The sequence below is a fragment of the Propithecus coquereli genome, unplaced genomic scaffold, assembly GCF_000956105.1.
Source record: "Propithecus coquereli isolate 6110/MARCELLA unplaced genomic scaffold, Pcoq_1.0 Scaffold269, whole genome shotgun sequence".
NCBI lineage: Eukaryota > Metazoa > Chordata > Mammalia > Primates > Indriidae > Propithecus > Propithecus coquereli.
The window spans coordinates 2,035,947-2,050,677 of NW_012148274.1; the positions used below are offsets into that span (position 1 = coordinate 2,035,947).

At 39.2% G+C, this 14,731-nt stretch overlaps 1 protein-coding gene across 1 annotated transcript in view; it reads left to right on the plus strand.

Annotated features, from left to right (window-relative positions):
• Positions 1 to 14,731, plus strand: part of KDM5A (lysine (K)-specific demethylase 5A) — a 105,282-nt gene that overhangs the window by 57,127 nt on the left and 33,424 nt on the right. The window contains 6 exon segments of the mRNA XM_012647448.1: positions 3,762 to 3,943; positions 4,313 to 4,437; positions 4,923 to 5,073; positions 6,385 to 6,499; positions 8,747 to 9,102; positions 13,532 to 13,670. Coding sequence (XP_012502902.1) covers positions 3,762 to 3,943; positions 4,313 to 4,437; positions 4,923 to 5,073; positions 6,385 to 6,499; positions 8,747 to 9,102; positions 13,532 to 13,670 — 1,068 coding nt within the window.

Genomic DNA, 14,731 nt, shown 5'->3' on the forward strand with positions numbered 1-14,731 from the left:
GTTTTATGTTTTCATGTGTATTTGTAAGTATTTCAAATGATGGACTTTATATATTGTTAGATTTGAAGTATCTTAAGAGAATGAGTACAGATTTAGGCTAAGGGAAAGTATGATAGTTGTGATTTGAATGTGAGTAGTAAAACTGATCTAGTTTCACTACTCCTTTATATAGGTGTAAATGGGGAAAAAACCTATTACCCAAAATACAAAGCTATACATGCTAGAAATGTTATTATTATTACAAAATATTTAAAGCTGGTTACTTTTAAGAATTTAGGTAGCTTAAAAATAAGAATTTTGACTCAATGGTGAGATTTCCATTTCTAGTTGTTTCTGTGATAGAAACAAGGAAAAACAAGATTCAGGTGAATCTTTTTTTAAAGATGCGACTATATGTCCTGTTAGTTTATATTCCCACTTTATACCTGTGTTCTTAAAAGTCTTGCTTTGATTATATGTTTATTTAAGGTGGAATTCCTTCTCTCATTGCCTAGTCGCTTGAATTTTGAAATTTAAGTACATCAAGGGGTGGGGACCTGTGGCCTCAGATCACCACATACGGCCACCTGGATCCTTAAGTGCGTCCTTTTCACTGAATCCAGATTTTACAGAACAAATCCTTCTAATAAAGGGGCTTGTTCTGTGAAGTTTGGGTTCCGTCAAGGGCCGCACTTGAGGATCTGGAGGGTCACATGTGGCCTTGAGGCTGCAGGTTCCCCACCCCTGATTGGGGCATTATTTTTCCTTTTTCTATGATAATTTGAATAGCACATCTCTTGAGACTCTATCATGCTTTTTTTTTTTTAATAATACTTTGATCAAATTTCTCTGTAGACTCTTCTTTTAACTTACCTTCTGCCTGTGCCCTTGTTTCCAAGGTACTCTTCTCTGCCCTTCGTATTAACCACTTGTCTTTCCCGTCTTAAGAACAGCTTTCATTTTATCCCTTCCAAAAAATCTTTTTGAGTGGTTTTTCTGGGATCAGTGCTCTCATTTCCTCTTTATCCCTTCATTATCACTGTCATTTTCTTACTGTCCTACTTTGAAACTCTCAAAGTTTATTAGTGACAACTTTATTGCCAAGTTCAGGGGTTCTTTCTTTGTCGTCCGTCCCATGGCCTCCTGATTGCACTGTGCAGCGCTGCTTTGGTTTCTTTCCCCGACGTTTGCTCTGCTGTTTCCTCAGCCTCTTTGATCCCATTTGCCCACTTCTAGTTATCTTTTCCCTCATCTCCTCAGCTGCCAGTGTGTGCAGGGTTCAGCCTTTGACCTTTTATTATTATCCTTTTGTGCTACTTTTCAGGGAATTCTCATCCATTGTTAGAACTTTAACTCTTTCAGCTATTATTTGGTGGTTTCAGTTCTTACCTCTTAGTATTTCCTCTTATTATATGCAAACACAGGAATTATATCACATTGAAAGAGGCTGTGTCCAGTCACCCATCTGTAGCCTGTGTTTCCACATGCTTATTGCATTTTCTTCTTTTTCGTATTTTGTTTTTTGTTTATGGCAGTGTTGTGAAGACGAATTATTTATTTATTTGTTTTGCTGTTTATATTTCGCTCCTATTTTTATGTGCATGCTTGTCATTTTGTGGGCCAACAGGTGTGTGTGGATTACATTATTTGCCCACTGGAAGCTGTATTTATGATTCACACTCCTTTTCTGTGTGTGCCATTTTTGATTACAAGAACAGGGGAAATCGTGAGTTCTGTAATTTAATTCGACACACTCACTTTGCTTTGTATTGAGATAGGGTCTCACTCTGTTGCCCAGGCTGGAGTGCAGTGGCATCATCAAAGCTCACTGCAACCTCCAACTCCTGGGCTTAAGTGATCCTCCTGCCTTAGCCTCCTGAGTAGCTGGGGCTACAGCATGTGCCACCATGCCCAGCTAATTTTTTAAATTTTTTGTAGAGATGAGTTCTTGCCATGTTGTCAAGAACTCCTGGGCTCAAGTGATCCTCCCGCCTTGCCCTCCCAAAGTGCTGGGATTATAGGCATGAGCCACTGTGCCTGGCCTGCACATTTCTATTTAGATTTTTGTCATCTTAGTTTCAGCATCTAGAATAAAATATCATCTCCTCCCCCTCTACTCTTTCACAAAGCACTTTCCTTTCTTAATTGCCCATCTTAGTAAGTGCCAGGATCATTATGTAAAAACTTAGTGTGGTCTTTACTCATCCATTCCCCTTACAGTGATCGTCATCTGGCTTTAAGTTTGTCTCCGCTGGTTCTGGCAATCTTCCATCACTCTCCCACGGCCCCTTTTCCTTATTGCTGCATCATCCTGTTCCATTCCTTAATTATCTCGCCTGGATTATTTCAGATAGCCTTTGAATTTGCATCTCTGGTTTTTCTCTTCTTTCCATTCCCTTCTGATAATTTATGACTTTGCAAAGTATATTCTTAGGAATATAAGCTTCATGATATGTTAGAAGACATTTCAAAGAAAAATTGTTCTGTGGTTAGAAAAGTTTGGGAATTGGTGGGTTAAGAAAAGATAAATGCGGTTCCTTACTGCAAAACGTCTTTGATCCTTTAATATGCTGGTATTCATTGTTAATCTTTAACGTGGGAAGGATAGGCTCTATAGCATTTTCCAAAAAATAATTTTTTTTCCAGAGTATGTTTTAGGATTAGCGGTCCTTGGGTGCACTTTGGGAAATGGTATAGAATTTCTTAAAGCAGCCAGAACTTTGTTATCTGCCGCATTAGCATCCCCTTCAGAATAGCATTGCTAATTGTTTTGAAGCCATGTAAATTCTTTTAAGCTGAGAAACACTTGCAATGCATTTTGGGACTGTTTTTGCCTAAAAATAATTTCTAAAGAAAATGCTAAATGCTAATGTGGGAAAATGGAAAGATAGGAGAATATGACCAACAGGCATCTGATTAACCTGATGTCAGGAACAAACTGTATAATGAAAGAAGTGTGTCTGCCAGTGAATAAATTATCAGGTTCCCACCTTGTTGAAGTGAAGAACGTTTGCTCTTACAGCAGAGTTGGGTTTACAGGTACCTTGCTCAAGTAAGCAGAAAGTGTAAAGGGAACCCATGGGTCATAAATGGAGGTCTTGGTAAAATGCACTTCGTATGCTCTTACTTTCTAAAACTGGCATACTGAATTTGACTTGGCTTTCTTTCTGATATCATGCTGAAGATTATATTCTGATTTGCATTAATTTATACTACTTTATCGTTGCATATGTTTGTACATGTCAATGTTATTTTTAGATCACAGGATACTCATTTAATTTATCTGGTTCAAGGGTATATTATCCCTGGGGATAGTAATTTTTTTAAATTCATCTTTCTATTGTTTTAAAGAGAAGACAAAGAAAACCATTTAAAACAAACATATAGTAGCTTCATGAATTATGTGGTAAACCTTCTTGTCATCACCATTTAGGCCAAGGAATAGAACTGTGTCAGCCACCCCAAAAGCACCTCCCAATTAAAATTTTCTTCCCTCCCCTCAAAAGACTATCCTGACTTTATAGTGATCATTTCCTTGCATTTCTTTATATTAATAGTTTTATCACTCAAATGTGCATCCTTAGTCACCAAAGTTTAGTCTAGCACATTTAAAAAAATTTAGTGATGATTAATTTTAGAAAGCATTTTGATGTGCTATTTGTACCTCCCACGTTTACGCCTTAAATCAGAGATATACCCGTAGAAAAGAATATGATAACTTAAGTTCTTTGATGCTTTAAAGACTAGAAAGACTTGATCTAGTGACATAAATTGTATTTCAGGGTGTCCTGATGTCAGAAGAAGAAGTGTTTGAACTTGTTCCTGACGATGAGCGACAGTGTTCAGCATGCAGAACCACCTGTTTTCTCTCTGCTCTCACATGCTCCTGTAATCCTGAGCGGCTTGTGTGTCTCTACCATCCAACTGATCTGTGCCCCTGCCCCATGCAGAAGAAATGTCTTAGGTATCCAAAAGTATCTCGTAAAACTTCCATTACCTTTTTTAGAAACCAGGTTGTTCTTAGTTGTTCCCTTCCCTGTCTCTGGACTGCTGATTCTCTTTGTCCACTTCCCTGCTCAAGAACCAGTTCTTTAAAGTTGGCTCTAACTTGGCAGCTAAAATCAGTTTCTTTATCAGGTGATTTCACGTGTTCCTTGTCTCCCTGCACTAAAACTGTAGGCTGCTTTGATTTTCTCTTTATGTAAACTAAGATCCTATTCCCCTGGCCATTGTGCTTTTCTTAAGCTGATTATACTTAAAACTTATTTTCAAGTTGTTGGTTTTTTGAGGTTTTTATTTCCAGTGTTTTTTGTTTTTATTTTTTTTTTTGTAGATACCGCTATCCGTTAGAAGACCTCCCGTCTCTGCTATATGGTGTAAAAGTCAGGGCACAGTCCTATGACACTTGGGTCAGTCGTGTTACAGAAGCATTATCTGCTAACTTCAACCACAAGAAAGGTTAAATTTCTTCCTTTTGTATGCATATACTGAAATTCTTGTCACTTTAAAAGAAGCCTCGTTTAGTTTTATGTGTTTTTTCCCTCCGTTAAGGAAAAATCTGGGCCTCATATGAAACTAATGGGTTGGTTGAATATAGACTTGATTTTTTTATCTGAGAATCTTGTTTTAAATGAAAAAGCTGACATAAAATGGGACAGATCTAACTTTCAGTAGATATATTGTATGTTTTGGGGAGCCATTGCTGCCAGTGGACTGTCACTGGAGGCTTTTTTGGAAAGAGATTTCCTTAACTGAGAAAAGTGTCTCTAGGGATTAGGAATGTCGTGCTTGGTCCTGAGGTTTTATTGTATCAGAGGGAGATTTCCACATCTGCAGTATGTCTCTGCTAATAGAAATTCCTACTCGAGTGAGGTTGGTGAAGATTTAAGGATGGCTTTTTGTGTCTGTAGTCATAGTATATGGCTTTTTATTTATTTTTACAGATTTGATTGAATTGCGAGTAATGCTGGAGGATGCTGAGGATAGGAAATACCCAGAGAATGATCTCTTTCGAAAACTCAGGGATGCTGTAAAAGAAGCTGAGACCTGTGCTTCTGTGGCTCAGCTGCTTCTGAGCAAAAAGCAGAAACACAGGTAAACCTAAGAAGAGCTTGCTTCTCCAGTGGTTTCCTGTTTCAGAGTAAAAGCCAAAATTTAAGTAGCCTGTGAGGCCCTACGTTATCTTTGAAGTCTTGTGGCCATGCCTCTCCCTCCCTTGTCTCCAGCTGTTCCCCCTTCTTTCTTGCTCCAGCCTGCAGTGCTCTTCCTCCTGCTGTTGTTCGTACACACCAGGCATGTTCCTGCTTGGGACCTTTAGACCTGTTCTTCACTCTGCCTGGAGTTCTCTTCCCACCATATCCAGGTGGCCTGTTCTCGCGTTTCTTTCAAGTCTTTTTTTTAAACGTTACTTTCTTGGAGAGGCCTTTTCTGACAACCCTTTATAAAACTGCACCCCTCTTATCCTTCTTTAAGCTATTTCTCCTGGCCTTACCACCTTCTAATATGTGAATTTACTTATTTATTGTCTGTATCCTCCCTTCTTCCCTACTCCCACTAGAATGTGCACTAGACTAGAAGGCCAGGGATTTTTGTCTTTTTGTTCATTGCCGTATTTCTTGTGCTTAGAACAACACCTGGCACATAGTAGGTGTGCAATAAATATTTGTAAATGATGCTACAGGCTGAAGGCAGGTGGCAGCAAAGAGCACCCTCGATGGATGCAGAGGCGGCGGTTGTGGAGCGTAGAAGTGTGAACCCTTGATTTAATGTAATCCATGTGCATTGAATTTTCTGTGACAGCATTTCATAGTCATTCTAATATGTTCCTTTTATATGAGTGGCCTTTTCTATAGCAGTTCACATTGGGTTTTTAATTAATTTGTAAATTTTTTAACCATTTTTTTGGAGAACCTTTCTTAGAGATATTGATCAGTGGATCTTAATTTTTCAGTGGCAGCAGCCCCTCCACCCCAAGAACATAGCGAAAGCTTAGGAACCCTCTTGGAAAAATGCATGTATACATAAAATACTGAAATGGTTTCAGAGGGTTCATTGTCTCCTAAGGCAGGGTAATGGCTCTTGTTTACATTTTAAGCTTCTTGAAATACAGGATTTAGTTTTATCAATAAACTTAATATTCCACTATGAGAAATTTATTTAGTGTTTAAAATATTTAATACTCGTAGATTGGAGGGACTGTAACTTGGAGAGTTAAATCTTTGAGTCATTCATTAACTGAAGAACTTAAAAACTATTTTGAAGTGATCGCCATTGCAGTGGAATCTCTCAAACACTAGGATTTTAGGATTGCTTAGGTTCGAATTCTGAAGAGACTAGGAGTCCCTTTGGTATCAGAATGACTGTGAATTTTTCTTACTTACATATCTCAATATTATTTCATATCAGGCAGAGTCCAGATAGTGGAAGGACTCGGACCAAACTGACAGTGGAAGAATTGAAGGCCTTTGTCCAACAACTTTTTAGTCTTTCATGCGTCATCAGCCAAGCTCGTCAAGTAAAGGTGGAGTATTACGTTGTTTTCTTGGGTCATAATCCTTTGTCATGTGGGCTACTGTTTCGGGTTAACAGAAAGATATGTCTATGTCTGGACTAGTTTTTTTGTTCTGTTGTTTCTTTTCTCACATATATGCTGCTATTTAAAGTCCTTTGGTAGAGAGTCTCTTGGTTTTGTTCTTAGCCTTTATTTTCCTTTTAAAATTTTAAACTAAGGCTAGTTTAATTGAGCCCAGGAATTTGAGATTATGGTGAGCTATGATCGGGCCATTGCACTCCATGCTGTGTGACAGAGTTGAGATCCTGTTTCTATAAAAAAATTATTAAAAATTATTTTTTTCTATATTAACTTTAGGCCAGAACCCACATTTAACATAGATGTAATTGAAATGCAAAAGATTAGTTAAAAGAATCTGCATATATCAGTGAGTTATTAGTACGTGAGCTTTTAAAAATGCAAAGCTCTGAAATTACCAGGGCCCTGATGGTGTAATGAATATGTAAAATCTCAAAAGTATATATTAAGTGTATAATATATTAACCTACCTAGCAATCTTTTGATAGTTTGGGCCCGCAGGGGTGGGAAACCTGTGGTCTCAAGGCCACATGTGACCCCCGGATCCCCAAGGGCAGCCCCTTGACCAAATCCAAACTTTAAATAAAGGGATTTGTTCTGTAAAATTTGGATTGAGTGAAAAGGCCACACTCAAGGATCCAGAAGGCCACATGTGGCTCCAAGGTTCCCCACCCCTGGTAGGAGTGTGTTTTCTGTTTTGGGAGTGGGTAGTGTGTCTAACACAGTTTTTATCAAGGTTATCAGCTTGTGAAATCTGTTATCAATTGTGTTCTTGTTGTAGTCCATTTCATAAGAACATTTTGGTAGTTAATTACTCTTTCTTTTTTGAATGATGTTCTTCTCTGAACATCTGGGACACTGTAACTTTTCAGTTTTCTTCTTAGCTCATTGGCAATTCCTTCTCTTAAGCCGTCGTTGTCTTTTTTTTTAGCCTCAGGTTCTTTGGGGCTTTGGGGAAGAATTAAGTCTTTTTTATTGTTTGTTTTCTCCTTGGCTTGACTTCTGAGTGTTGGAGTATATTAGGAGTCTCAGCCCTTTTTTCTTTACGATAGGTGTCCAGTGACATTAAATATCACCTGTGTCCTGTTGATTCCAAAATCTCCAGGTGTGACTGCTTTTCTTCTTTTCTACAGACTTTTATATCCAGCTGCATACTCTACATTTCCATTTGGTAGACTAAAAGGCATCTTAAAAGCCTTACAATGAATCAAAACCCTTGATTCTCTTACATCCCTTATACCCTATGTCCAATCTTTAAACAAGTGCTGGCTGCTGTTGTCTCAAAAATACATCTCAAAGTGAACCATTTCATCATCATCTCCATTGCTTCAACTATGTTCTGTGCTACTAGAATCTGTCCGTTGGATTACCACAATAGCCTTTCAACTGCTTTCCTTTCTTCCACTCTTGTCCCCAACATTTTACTTTTTGTTTGGTAGCCAGAGTGATCATCTAAAATCAAATCATATCACTCCCCTGTGGTTAAAATTCTCCAGTGATTTCCCAAAGCCATTAGGATGAAATCCAGACTCATTATAATCTGCAAGAGACTATGTAATCTGACCTCTGCTTATTCTTTAACTACATTTCTCCCTACCCTCTTGTAGCAATACACCAAGCTCATTCTTCTTTAAAAGCTTTTGCCGTTATTATTTGCCCTGCCTGAACTGTTCTTCCTCCAGATAGTCATGTTTCCACCCCCACTCCCTCCTAATTTTAGTTTCAGTTCTTCTGTCTTCCGTGACCACCATTGCTATGTAAAATGCCTCTTGCCCCCTCTGGTCATTCTCTATTGCATTGCTCTGTTTTATTTTAGAGCACTTACTACTAACTGAAACATGTTATTCGTGTATTCACTGTCTGGCCACCTATGTTCCTTGAAGACAAGGACTTTTTATGTCTTACTCAACGCTGTGTTTCTAGGACAGTGCCCGCAGCTAAGTCAGCAGTCAGTAAATACTTATTGAGTGAATTGATCATATTTTAAAAGTAGGACTATAGATAGAAGTAATTACAGAGAAGCATATTTATTAATTTAACTGTCGTATCTGAATACTTGGTGCTAGGATGGTGAGATTGTAAGAATGTCTAGAATCAATAGTTGCCTGCACTGTATGTATTCCATACTCATTTATATCTTTTAATTTGCTGTTTGTTTTTATTTTTTGACCTATTCAGAATCTGCTGGATGATGTGGAAGAGTTTCATGAACGTGCTCAGGGGGCCATGATGGACGAAACCCCAGATTCTTCCAAACTCCAGATGTTGATAGACATGGGCTCCAGTCTCTATGTGGAGCTGCCCGAATTACCCCGACTGAAGCAAGAGCTGCAGCAGGCTCGGTGGTTGGATGAAGTAAGACTGACCCTGTCGGATCCGCAACAAGTCACTTTGGATATCATGAAGAAGCTGATAGACTCCGGGGTGGGGTTGGCCCCCCACCATGCTGTGGAGAAAGCAATGGCTGAACTACAGGAGCTCCTTACAGTCTCTGAACGATGGGAAGAAAAGGCCAAGGTCTGCCTACAGGCAAGGTGAATGCATCTTTTGGTGACTGTTGCCTCTTTAATAACTAAGTCAGAAGCTTAGAGTGAGAAGGAGGAGAACCTATTTCATTAAAAGGTTTTTTTTCCTCCTGTAGGATTTTAATGTGTCTGAAGAATTCCTTTCTTGACAAACAGCATTAGTAGTCAAGTTGAGTGGGAGGGAAGGACATTTCCCAGTGATCCAGGGCTTGGAGGCAGGAGAGATTCTTCTCCCTCCCTACTTTGGCAAGCAGCTTCTGGAAAGGTCCCTGTGGGTAGCAATGAGTACAGACAAGCTGGAGGGTTTCTTGCTGGGTAGGAATGCCCATAGGCCACACCTTCCTAAGCCCTTAGAGCACCACATCGCGTGTGGACCCGCAAATGGGGTAGCAGTGCCAGAGCATGGGTTCTTTTGTGTCTGGCTCCAACTGATTTATTGTGACTGCACTGAATGTCTAATTGAATGTTTTGTGCCTTCCTGGACCAATCACTAAGTTATAAAATGGGGCTGCATGGAAGCAGTTTCAAATATTTACAAACTGTTGTGCAGAGTACTTTGTTATACAAAATAGTGTTTTGTTTAGAGCCTATGATTAATGATATTATAGTTAGGAACTAAGAATTATAAAGTTCATTGCAGTGTATTATTAATGTTAACTGAGAGGTACAGAAACACCTTGTAGGAATTCAGGAGAGGAGAGATCATGGTGAGCTTGGATGGTCAGTAGAGAAACTTGAAAGAAAAGTAAGAGCTTAGGTAGAACCTTGAAGAATGAATAGAACTGAAGTGGAAAGGGGGAGGTAAGAGAAATATCACAAACTAAATTTAAGGAATACGTAGGGTGTGTTCAGATGACAGAGAATAAATGGGCTTCACTGGAATGGAGGATTTATGCAGGAAAGTATTGGGGGGTAAGAATCAGGAACGAGAACGCTAAACAGTTGCATTCGAGTTGGCACCCCAGTGTACTTAATGAGATTTAAGTAAAGTATTCATGATATTTGAGTGTGTATCAGCTCATTTGGCTGAGTTAACTGTGGTGTACCTTGTGAAAGCATTTCTCCAGTAGCTAAGATTAACATTCATATAATTTGTATTGTGAGGACGAGGAAACTAGGGTGCTTAGAGAGAGATCACTTAGTCACTAAGCAATGCAGCTGAAATTTAGAGCCTCTTCCACTTCGTTCCAAAGTCTGCATGTAACTACTTTGCCAGCCACTGACTGTACGCATTTGATAGGAAAAGCTTTGGGTAGAAGCCTCCATGTATACTAGATATTTTGCTACCTAGATGCCATGCAGAATACATACCAAAATTTATACATAGCTTTTCTTATCTGAAGTATTCAAATGACTCTGTGTCTTCAGATCCATGTCAGTTCCAGGAGGTGGGAGCATATTAAATGGGCAAAGCTAAATGACTTTGGAATGTAAAACTATGATTTGGTATACCTGATGAAACTGATAATTAGTCTACCAAATAAAATTTTGTCAGTAGTAATATTTGAAAACTTCCTTTTCCTAATCTCCTACTTTTTTTTTTTTTTTGAGATAGGGTTTTGCTGTCTCCCGGGCTAGAGTGCAATGGTGTCAGCATAGCTCACAGCAACCTCAAATTCCTGGGCTCAAATAATCCTCCTGCCTCAGCCTCCCTAGTAGCTGGGACTACAAGTACGCACCAACACGCCCGGCTAATTTTTTCTATTTTTTGTAGAAATGGGGTCATGCTCTTGCTCAGGCTGGTCTCGAACTCCCAGCCTCAAGCAATCCTCCCAAAGTGCCAGGATTGTAGGTGTGAGCCACCCTGCCTGGCCCCAATCTTCTACATTTAATCAGTCACCAAGTTCTGATGATTTTGTCTCCAAAATGTCATTGTCATTGACCAAGTTATAGTCTTCTTATGTTTTCCCTCGATATTTGCAGTTTGATATTAAAGTACTTATGGAGTACCTACTATATGCCAGGCACTATTTCTAAGTACTGTGGAGACAGTAGTGAACAAGGCCACAAGCGTCCCTGTTCTCATAGAGCTACTATTCTAGTTGGAAGAGAGAGGAAGGAATGAATGAATTTAAGATACTTAGTGTCATGAAGAAAATAAAATTGGTGAAGAAATAGAGGGTGATGTGGTTGGTGGGAATAGTGGGAGTTAGAATCTTTCCTTTTCTAACTCCTCTCAGAATTGGCTTTCTGAAACATGTCCTTAGTATTCTCAGTCTCTTAGTATTGGTTATTAACTACTTACCCTTCTTTTCTTGAGGTCCTTCTTCCTTGCCTTTGCCTTCTCTCTCCGCCTCTTAACTAATGGCTTTCCTCAGGATTCTGGCTCAGACCCCTTTCTCTTCTCACTCTGTACAGGAAATCGCATCTAATTTATTGCCTCTGTTTACCATCTTTTACTGAATAACTCCTAAATTCTCATCCATAATACACATTTCTGTAATAAGTTTGTCCCACAATTATTTCAAATTCCCTATATACAAAATTGGGCTCATTCACTCCTTCCTATACTCCCGTCCTTTTTTTCTTTATTCTTTGAATTATACCATCTTTCATTCACTTGAACAAGCAGGTACTTTGGTAGTTAACTTTGACTCCTCCCTCTGTTTCCTTACCTCAACTTCAGTCATGCTGATTATATTTCCTCAATGTGTCTCACTTTCGTTCCTTTTTAAAAAATTTGTCTGCAAACGGATTTATTTTATCCCCATTTTTGAAAGACATTCTTCATTAGGTATAAAATTCTAGGTTGACAATTACTTTGTTTTGGTACTTTGCATATGTCCTTCTGTCTGCTGCTTTGAAAAGAACCTTTTTGCTTGGGCTGCTTGTAGGATTATTCATTCTTTTCCTTTCATTCCCCTCAGGTTGCTGTCATAGCTAGCCTGGATCGTAGCAGCAGGTTCTGTCTGTGGTCTCATGCTTCTCTCATGCACTCTCCACACTACCACTAGTATTTTCTTAAACTGCTGGTGTGACTGTTTCACTCCCTTCCTTAAAGCCCTTCTCGAGTTTCCCGTTGCCCTCAGGATGAAGTCCAGACTCCCCACCTTGATCTGTAAGGCCGCCTGCCATTTAGCCTCTTGTTTAACTATGTATCTGGTCTTACCTCTTGCCAGTCTTTCTCCTGTATTCTGTGTTCCAACATTGTGATCCCCCTCCCCACCTCCCTGCAGATTTCCTCAAACACTCCTGTTCTTTCCTTCTCTAGACCTTTGTGCGTGTTTGTTTTGTTCTGTGGAGCACTCTTCGTCTGCCTGTGGTGTGTCTCCACCACCCCGGGCCTGCCCCTGGCCCCAGCTTTCCTAGTCATAACTCCTGTTCGGGAAGGACGAGAAAGCGTAGATGTCACTCTTGCAAAGCCTTCTTCACCGGCCAAGTCAGTTCGGTTCTCGAACTGTGCATTCTCACGGCACCTTTACTCCTTGGTCATCGCACTTACCACAGTGCATCCTGGCTCCGCATCGGTGACCCTCCCCACACGGTTAGAAAGTTTCACCCGGCGAGGACTGTTACTCTTGCTCATCAGCGATCTCTGGGGCCTAGAACAGGTGGGAAGATTTGTGGATGAGAAAACAACTCTCACCTCAGTAGTTTCCCGCGTAGTGAAAGTCATGGTCCTCAGGGCTCTTAATCTGTCTGTATCCTTCTTTCCTGCCACATTCTCTTATTTCCTTCTTTGCTCTTATCCCCCACCCACATCCTCTACCCACCCCCCCAACACCCCCACATCTCACACTAACTACCGACTTCTCTTTAAATGTTTCTCCATGCCTTTGTTCATCATATTCCTGGTTTCTTTTCTTTAACCTTTCATCTGACAAAATCATATTTCTATAAGGCCTAACTCAAAGCCCTTCTTAATTCTAGGCAGAATTAATCAATACCTCTCACAGTAGTGAGTCTGTAGTAATTTGTCCTTAGTTCCCAGTATAAGTGTAATTCTTAATCTTGTATTATGATTAGTTGAGGATAAGGTCTATGCTTTATTCATCTTTGTGTAACTGGTATTAATGAATGTAGTTGAATTAAAGGTACATTGGCAACAGTAATGGATTTCCAGTCTGTTGCTTTCTACATTGCTATCAAATGTGCATCTCTGGTAATTTCAGATATTGTAGAGAACTAAAGTAGAGACAATCTAGTGTAGTGAAAGAGGCAGGGATCTGAGACTCATTCTGAATCAGTATTTCAGGTATGTACACATTTATTACATTAAGTAACTTTGGGGGAAATAATTTTCCTTCTAGATAAAGTTTCTTATCTATAAAATGGAAAGAAAGATAGTAGCTGTTTTGCTTCCCTCGTAGGATTGTGGTAAGAATTAAATGAAGTCATGTATATGAAAGTTCTCTACACATTCTAAAATGTTACTTAAAAGTTGGTAGCAATGGGACTTTTTCTCTTGCATCTCACCCTGGGTTAACTGTTCTTTTAGACCGAGGCACAGCATGGCAAGTTTAGAAAGCATTGTGAATGAAGCCAAGAACATTCCAGCCTTTCTACCCAATGTGTCGTCCCTGAAAGAAGCCTTACAAAAGGCTCGAGAATGGACAGCTAAAGTGGAAGCTATTCAGGTAAGGAGACTTTTGGATTATATTGCCCATCAGGTAATGCCTGTCTCACAGACGAATCCTTTAAATCTTTGTTTCTTTAGAATAGAATAATCATAATACAGATGGCTCCCGACTTACAATTTTTTGGCTTTACAATGGTGTGAAAGTGATACGCATTCAGTAGAAACTGTGCTTTGACTTGTGATGTTTTCCGGGCTAGCAATATGTGGTATGATAATCTATCATGATGCTGGGCAGTGGCAGTGTCCTGCAGCTCTCGGTCAGCCAAGCTAATGTAAGTGTTCTGAACATGTTTAAGGTAGGCTAGATTAAGCTGTGACGTTCGATAGGTTAGGTGTATTAAATGCATTTTCGACTTAAAGATATTTTCAACTTACGATGGGTTTACAGGGACATAATCCCATGGTGAGCTGGAGCTTCTGTAAAATAATTATGGTATTTAAAACTCGGTTTTAAAATTCTTTCATTTGATTTTATAATTCAGAATAGTTATTACCTGCTTAAATATTGTTTTTATTGACTCCCTGCTGTGAAAGATGATAGAATTGCTTATTTATTTAACTCTTAGCAGTAGGGATTTTATTGCCAGCTGTATTCTTTGAATCTTTTTCCATGTGCATGAATTACTTTAAAATAGGAGGCAGAAAAGGAAAATGAAATTAACATTTACTGAGCACCACAGTACTCTTGGTACTATTCTGGGTATTTGGGAGCAGAAGTATCAGGGAAGGGTATAAACAGAAAGATAAATCTCATGTGTTCTTACTCATATATATGGAAGCTAAATATTAAAAACAATTGACAGAGAGTAGAATGATGGTTACCAGAGGTTGGGAAGGGTAGCAGGGAGTGGGGGATAAAGTGGGGATGGTTAATGGGTACAGAAATATAGTTATATAGTTCGATAAGATGAACTATATTTGATAGCATAGGGTATACTTTAAAATAACTAAAAGAGTGAAATCGAAATGTTCCTAACACAAAGAAATGTTAAATGCCTGAGGTGATGGATACCACAGTTACCTTGATTTGTTTAGTGCACATCGTATGCCTGTATCAAA